Source organism: Gallus gallus, chromosome 33, assembly GCF_016699485.2.
Source record: "Gallus gallus isolate bGalGal1 chromosome 33, bGalGal1.mat.broiler.GRCg7b, whole genome shotgun sequence".
Lineage (NCBI taxonomy): Eukaryota > Metazoa > Chordata > Aves > Galliformes > Phasianidae > Gallus > Gallus gallus.
The window spans coordinates 103,796-112,096 of record NC_052564.1 but is presented as its reverse complement, the minus strand read 5'-3'; the positions used below and the strand labels follow the sequence as shown (position 1 = coordinate 112,096).

General features: G+C 50.7%; 1 protein-coding gene across 1 annotated transcript; it reads right to left on the bottom strand.

Annotated features, from left to right (window-relative positions):
• Positions 1 to 1,225: 1,225 nt before the first annotated feature.
• LOC100858654 (zinc finger protein 501-like) lies at positions 1,226 to 7,890 on the bottom strand. Its single transcript, XM_040654605.2, has 4 exons — positions 5,577 to 7,890; positions 5,262 to 5,388; positions 4,561 to 4,671; positions 1,226 to 4,471 (listed from the first exon to the last, which is right to left on the bottom strand). The coding sequence occupies exons 1-4, from the start codon at positions 5,589 to 5,591 to the stop codon at positions 3,381 to 3,383; spliced, it is 1,344 nt and encodes a 447-aa protein (XP_040510539.1). The 5' UTR covers positions 5,592 to 7,890; the 3' UTR covers positions 1,226 to 3,380.
• Between the last annotated feature and the right edge of the window lie 411 nt (positions 7,891 to 8,301).

Here is an 8,301-nt window from a genome sequence, read left to right as displayed (position 1 = left end):
TTACACAGCAGACCAATGAGAAACACTTTACCTGTTGTGTGCCTGGAATTGTCTCAAAGGCTTGGAAGAGCATTGCCATGCCAACAGACTGAAGGCTGGAGATGTGGGGGAGGAGGTATTTCTCATAGCATCACAACGTTTAGCTGCACATGGAAATGACTGTAAAAGTGCCAGTACGTTTAAGATACTGATAGTGCAGTGATTGTCATTGAAACTGATGACTATGTCTGGACTGTGTCAATTCCACTGTTACCTAACCATGATCTGTGAATCTGGGCACCCCTCCCTTCCTCTGTGTGTGGGGCATGACATGTTCCCTACTGACAGTCCTGAATGCAGGGGCAGAAAGGAGGATGGATGGATGCCTCTCCCAGAACTGGACTCAGCAATTCACTCACAGGGCTGCTCTCTGAAGAGGCCCATTAGTTTGATGGGGTCCTCCGTGGCTTGAGAGGACAGTTTCACAGTCCCAGGTTAACCTGTGATTTAACCGCACGAATGTCCAATCTTCTGGCTTGCTTGGGCTGCATTTACTGAGTAGAAATTGTCTGGGGGCACATATATGTGGGTCATTCTAAAAAGAATGCCTCCTATTTCTTTCCATGGAAATGCCAACAGATAGAAAGAGCACAAGGACATTACTTGACAGTGCAAATTCTCATCTACAAAGCACTGTTTTTCAACAGTCTCCACCGTCAGCTATGCATTTTTGCCAGTGATGAACATAATACAGGGGGTCCTAGCAATACAGATCAGTATATTACCTTAAGAACCAAAATATTTCATAAGTAAAAGGAATCAATGTGTGCCAGGTCTAAAACTTCCCAGTTCAGCTTTGCTTGGTGTGCAGACAGCCTTGTTTTTCACAATGATCCTGCTTCACTGAAGCTCTGAAGTCACTATAGGACTACTTGAATCTTTGCAGCCACCAGGCGCAAGGACTTTTTCTCGATTTTCATATAAATTGTTGTGAGTTACAGTGTACCAAGATAGAAAGTTGTTCATTTTGGCATAACAAGCACTGGAATCTTGCTAAATAGGGGAAAAACAGTTAAAGGTGCGCCAAAAGTCACAGCGATTAAGCTGAAGGAGAAATAAAGGGGAGGAAGCAAGTCATTGTACCACTACCTTAGATGCAACTGTGCATGCCCAGAGAGACATCAGTGTATATTAGTGAGTTTTTTTTTTTTTTTTGGGGGGGGGGGGGGGGTGGGGGGGGGGGGGAGTGAATATATTTGCCAATATGTTGCATATTTATATGTTTTGCAAACTGACGGGGCTGACAGGAAGGACACAGACAGCAACGGAAGGGATGGGCTCTTTTTACTGCCCATTTCAAAGTAATACAAAAATAAAGCAGTGCCTGTAGTCAAAGGATAATCTTAACATTAAAGAAAATAAGCAAGGTAATGCATCTACTCATTACTACATGACGTTAGCAATAGTGATTAAGAAAGAGACATCACCAATTGCCCTCATAGACTACCATCATTCAGACCTGCAGTCACTGGGAAGCCCCACTTGCAGCAAGGATTTGGAGAACCTGTCCAGCAATTGGGAAGTCCAACAGCAACGAGCCAAGCCTATAGGTGAGGTCTCCAAAGTCAGTGCAAGCAGATCCAACCTTTTGTTTTGCTCCAATTATTGGAGGAGATGGTTTGATATATGTATATCTATATACACAGAGGAAGATGAAGGCAGCAAACGAAGCCAGTGCTTTCCAGTTGATTGATTACAAGTTCTAAGTGACTAAGGGACATGGGGAAGATGGGGAAGTTGGTGATGGTAAATAGAGAAATTCTAGCAAATGGCTTACAGAGCAGGGATGGTCACCACCAGGGATCCAGCGACATCTCGTTGGTCTGCAGGGAGATAGTCAGTGACGTCTCGTTGAACTGCACGGCTACAGTTGGCCAGTGGGGATACCCTTTCTTCCCTGGAACTCTTTGGGTTTTTATCCTCTCCATAGCATCCTTTTTGTTACCAGGGGCAGCAGCTGGTTGTCAGGGGCCCTCCTGTCTACCCCAGTTATCAGGGCCATCATGTCCTGTTCATCATGGTGACGGAAGCTGTCAGGTACCCACTTTATGTCCATTATAAGGAACAGAATGCCCGTCCTCTTACCACTGGGCTCATGGTAATTAATGGTTAATTCCAAAACCTTGTTGAGCAGGTTATGTCTGGGATGGATGCTGCTGAGCAAGCTTTGAGCCAAAAAAGTGTTCCAGCTTCTCACACCTTCACACTATTGAATAGACAAATCTACAGAAATGCAAGGTGCAACATCTGGCTTTCTCCTGTTGGATTTCCCCCCAAAACCTGGCCAGGGGTCAAGGAGAAACCAAGGGAGTTGCGCTATCTACTGTGGTGCACCACAGGCCTCTTTGGCAAGACTGCCCAGGCCCCCTGCAACATGCTTCACTGGGAAACAGACATTGCAGCAGAGTGCCCTTGTGATTAAGATAGATATCGTTTGACCACTACTACTAAATATTAAGCATTACAACAGAGCTTCTGTAGATAAACACCAGAATACATCTACCCATACTGACATGGCAAAATATAGATAAATGACATCTTCTATGTGCAATTAACGCTGTACCTATTAGATATACTGTAGGTAAGTTTCACCTGGTTCTGTCCTCTTCCAGATCCCACAGTCCAACCAAGGCATGGGAAAACCCCCAGATATGCTGGTCAGGAGGCAAATCATCAATCAGCATAAGTGCAAATGTGAGCAGTTCCTCTGAGCGCTTGAGTGGGAATCATGACCCTCAAGCATGACAAACTCACCATTCCCTGCTGGGCACATAGTGTACCTAACAGGTAACTCCAGTTGGGACACAGCTTCTCTCCAGTTAGGGCTCTCTTCTGTCCTATTGGGGTCAAGACTTAAGGGGAAAGGGCTTGCTGCTTTGGGTGGTGTTGAAACTGCATTTCACTAAGGAAACCTCAGATCTCTGTGTCACAGTTTCTGTGGCTTGGCTTGGTAATAGTAGTAAAACGCCACCAAGCAGCATTCCTCCTATAGGCAACGGAGTGGTGAACAGGAGAAGTCAGGAAACTCGAAGTAGAATTTCATCAGATACATCCAGAAGCAAGGGAATTGGAGGGACTGAATCTGATCTACAGACAACGACAGGTACCCCAACATGGATGGAGTTGATATTTCTCTGTTCTCACTCACATGCACCATTCCCTGCTGGGCTCACACATTGATTACACCAAGTGCTGCCTGCTCTCTACATCATGACACTACTAGATTAAACCATGCATTCACCTGTCAGGGAAAGGTGCACACTCTTTGGGGCACTTGCAGGCTCTGTCTCCTGTATGAGGCTGGAAGTGCTTCTGAAGCTTCTCATAAACTCAGGGCACTGCTATGGTCTGTCTGCTGTGTGGACGCGCTTATGGGAGTAGAGGGAATAAGCGCTTCTAAAGGCTTTCCCACACTCAGGGCACTTGTAGGGTTTCTCACCCGTGTGGATGAGCTGGTGGCAGATGAGGTGGGCACTCCTTCTGAAGCTCTTCCCACACTCAGGGCAATTGTAAGGTCTCTCTCCTGTGTGGATGCGCTGGTGGTATCTGAGGTTGCCACTGGTTCTGAAGGTCTTCCCACACTCTGGGCACTTGTAGGGTCTCTCCCCTGTGTGGATGCGCTGGTGGCAGATGAGGTTGGAACTGCATCTGAAGCCCTTCCCACACTCAAGACACTTAAAGCAGTTCTCTCCTGTGTGGATGCGGTGATGGACAATCAAGGCAGAACTGCATTTGAAGCTCTTTTCACACTCAGGGCACTTGTAGGGTCTCTCTCCTTTGTGGACGCGCTGGTGACAAATGAGTTCAGTGCTGCTTTTGAAGCTCTTCCCACACTCAGGGCACTTGTAAGGTCTCTCTCCTGTGTGGATGCGCTGGTGGCAGATGAGGTGGGCACTCCTTCTGAAGCTCTTCCCACACTCATGGCACTTGTAGGGTCTCTCCCCTCTGTGGATGCGCTGGTGGCGGATGAGGTTGGAACTGCATCTGAAGCCCTTCCCACACTCAGGGCACTTAAAGCAGTTCTCTTCTGTGTGGATGCACTGATGGACACTGAGGTCAGAACGGCATTTGAAGCTCTTTCCACAGTCAGAACACTTGTACAGCCTCTCCCCAGGACATATACGCTGATGGTTAACATCACTGGCACACCTTTTAAAACTTTTCCCAGACACATCACACAGATTCTGCCTTTTCTCCTGGCATTCTTCCTTGCTCCTTAGGCCTTCAGGCTGCTCACGATCTAAGCTGCAGCCCGGGGGGTTACTCACTCTCTTCCCTGGATGGTTTCCCAGTGGCTTCCTGAAGTGCTCTCCTTGCTCGAGGCCCCCTTGGACATTCCTTCTGTTCTCTCTCATGGAAGCACTACCCCAGTGCCTTTTGGCCACACCACTTTTCAGCCGATCCTCCTTTATATTTGAGATCTCATCTGCTGCTGGATAGAGGAAATCCAGAAATAGCACATGGTGCCCAAAATTTTGCCCAGCCAGGGATGGCTTTTGCCAGCCCCAACCTCCTCCTCACCTGGGCTGAGGTCTCCTGCCACATTCTCCGAGCTGTGCACATCTGGGATCCAGGGGTCTTCCCCTCCTTCCAGCAGGGAGATCACCACGGGCTTGGGGGCTAGAAGTGGAGCTTCAATGAGAGAAACAGTGGAGATGAGAGCACTGCCATGAGTCTGGCACAGCTGCTTGTCAGCCACTCAACTACATGTCCCTCCCAACTTGTGAAACCACAATCAGGGCTGAATGGCACTGGAAGAAAACATACTGACTTGCTTTCAAGCCCAGCACACCTTTTACATGCCTGAAAGTAACGCAGAGACATCTCATTTCCAATTCCCTTTCCAAATAACTCAACGACCAAGGTGTCACAAGGGTTTATGCAAATAGAACAGAAAAGCATATCCTGTTACAGGAGTAACCTGGGACTTGTCTGTGTGCAGGAGCTGGTGGTACTGTGCATAGCAGCAACACAAGGGCTGTTTGCAGAGAGCTGATCCTCCCCTTCCTGGCTGATGCCTGTTTGTAAGCAGTGACTCTGGGGCATTCATCAGAGTCATGAGCACTCCAGTCCCTTCTGAAATTCATGCTTATCTGTGTTTCTTTTGTTGCTGATGTGTTAGATCGTATCAGCATTGGGATTACTTGACATTCTCCTTGTGGACCGCCACCCTGCACAGCCACAGGTGCCTTAACAAGGAGGAAAGGCAGCAAAGCTCTCACCCAGAGAGGCCACAGACTCATACGTCTCCAGCATCACGTCCCGGTACAGCACTCGCTGTGCAGGGTCCAGCAGCGCCCACTCCTCTCTGCTGAAATACACGGCCACCTCCGCAAAGCTCACGGGCTCCTGCAAGCAAAGAGCTCCTTGCTGTGAATAACCAAGGCCCAGGGAAGCAGCTCGCAGAAGAGAGAAACTCCAGTCCCAGCCAATTCTCTGTCCCCAGCACACAAATACTGGCTGAGGGCATCTCTCTTCCCCCCTGCATTCACATCCCTTGACACATGGCCTCTCCTGCTGCTTTCCCATGCCCCTACCTGAGATGTGGCCATCTCCTGCTCTCCAGCAGGCTGCACTGATCACAGGCGAAAGGCAGAAGTTGAGCTGGAGCCTGCTGGGACAAAAGAAATGGCAGGGAAGGTCTGAGGGAACGCAGCAGTCATTCCCTATTCAAACCCAGCACTCCCCAGCCTGTCTGCAATTAGAGTCAGGAAACTCTAAGACTCAGACTGGAGTGATGGAAAGTATCCTATATTCTCTGAGCCAGATGCACAATAAGATCCTTCCACCTAATCGTGTATGCCTGGCACTAAAGATCTTCAGCTGATCTACATTCCTTGTGTTACAAAAAATAGAGGGATTTCTTTCTGAGAGCAACTCCAGCAAAGCCCAAAACATTTGTCCTGACACCCAGCAAAACATTGATGACTTTGAACTGCATCCTGAAGAAACCCCTCATACTGAACTGGTGTCTATTTGGAAATGATGTGTTTGTATGAGAACCCCATGATTTTACACTGGTGGGTGACATCACTGAAGACACAAGCACAAATAGGGGAGTGAATGTTTATGGCTTTGATGCCAAAGAGTGAAACAGTTTGGTTGGTGTTCGGGGGGGGGGGGGGACTGCTTTGTACTCCGGAGGAGGTGGGGGCAGTGCCCTCTGTGTGCTAAAGAGGTGGGCAAGGGTGGGTCCCCTTGGTGTGAGCACTGAGCATACAAGAGAAGCCAGCCTGTGTGCTAAAGAGGTGCCACTGAGCCATACTCATGCCAAAACAGCAGAGTGTTGCTCAGCATCAGTCCCACATCATATGGGCAAACTGAGAGACCACCAGAGACCCTTCCCCCAGCTCAGCACCTTGCCCGGAGGCAGGTTTGCAATGGAGAGGCACCTGAAAACAAAGTATGGCACTGAGTCAATCACCTTACCCTCTGCCCACACCCACTGACAGCACAAGGCCTGAAGGCACTCACCTTCGTCAGTAACGCTCTGGTATTTACATTTCCCACCTCCCCCACCGTGGCCTTCCTTTCCTTTCTTGCATCACAGTGAGCACACGGACCTCATTCTCTTCCAGAGCACTTTTTCCGCTGCGTGTGCCCCTTGCACGAGGAGACTGGGCTGCACTTCACGGCCGTGCTGCTCGGACACTGCCTTGGCCCCTGCCGCCCCCTCCGGAGGAACAAACCCACGGAGGCACAGAGCAGATAAAGTTGGCAGCCTCTGTGAGGGCAGCCCAGGAGCTGCCCCGTGGTAGAGAGCAGCTGCAGTCAGCACACCAATGGAAAGCCCAGTCCTGTAGGTAAGGGACTACCACGCTCTTCAAAGCAGGTGATCAATCGAGCCAAGCTGCCAGCCGAACAAAAGGGGGACCTCAAAAGTGCCACCAGAGCATCCTGTCTGCTGGATCCCCTCAGAGAATTAGGGAGCTGGTGGACAGGTGGGGTATACAAGAGATTAAAGAGAATTACCTGCACGGAGGTCTTCGACTGAGAGAATCAAAAGGACGCAGGGGAATGATTGCTGCATACGGAGATCCATACATGCAGAGCTATGGAGCACGGTTATTTCATCTGTGAGAACTGGGAGAGAAATACAGTCCCGGCCATGCTGTATTAGAGTCAGCAGGCCGGCAAAGCGTGCCCACCTCCCCTGCCAATTCCTCACGTTCCCAGGTCCAACCCCTTCCCCTGTCCCGCGGTGCCCAACCCGGCTGCAACATGCCTGGGAACAGCCGCTCCCCTCGTTGCACCCCCTCTGGCCCAGCAAACTGTTGTGCTGGGCAGGAGATGGAGCCGGGACCACGACCCCGCCTGGGGAAAAGCATTGCTGGTTCGGAACCACCTGTTGCTGCTCCCGTCTGCCCTCCCGGCGTTGTTTGCGGGGAGCGGAAGAGCCTTCGCAGGGATGGGGACAGTCACCGAAAGAAATGTAAAAGCGCGTGGAATAAAAGAGGAATAAAACAAGCCCACTAAATAAAAGGTAATGAGCTTTACTGCAGCACGATTAAATCTGTCTCCTGGATGAAAACGAATCCCCTTTGTCCCGACCTTCCAAGCGTGTGCTTCTCTGCGCGAGCAACGCAGGGCACTCACCTTGGGTGCAGAGCTGCTCCAACTCAGCTGCAGGCAGCCCAGCTTCGTGCAGTTGCGTAGAGCAGCGGATGCCGAGTGCCCTCAGACCGGAGCTGGCCGCAGGACGGCCTCGGTGCACCGCTGCCAGCACGGGGCTGCCCGGATGGCTTCCAGCCAGGCTCTCGCCGCTTCACAGGGCGCTCCTCCGAGTGCTGCTGGGTGTGGGAGCCGTCAGCTCCACCCCAGCCTTTTCCCACCCGGAGCTGGCCCGGGAAGAGCCCAACTCCCAGGCTGCTCCCCTACCAGGGCATCGCTCATTATCACGTCAGATCACCACCCCAGGTTTCGTCTTTTATCATGCTAATTAAGCACAGGTTTCTCGAGGGCATCTTGGCTTCCTTTTGTGGGGAGGTGGGCGCAGCCCTGTGCTCAGCCGTTCCTCCTTTCTTGTCCTCGCGTTCCTTTGCACTCCTCTGCCCCACGAGGACGTCTTCACAAGAGATTGCGCTCTGCCTGCCCTGCTCTCATCTCCCTGTAGCTGGGTCACTTCCTCACTGCGCGCTGCCGATGGCGGTCCTGTCCAGTTCACCCGTTTTACCATGGAGCAAATGAGGCACTTAATGGTGGGACAGCTCACAGCCACGCCTATTCCTCGCATGAAGAAAGCTGCCGAACCTCCTTCCTCTG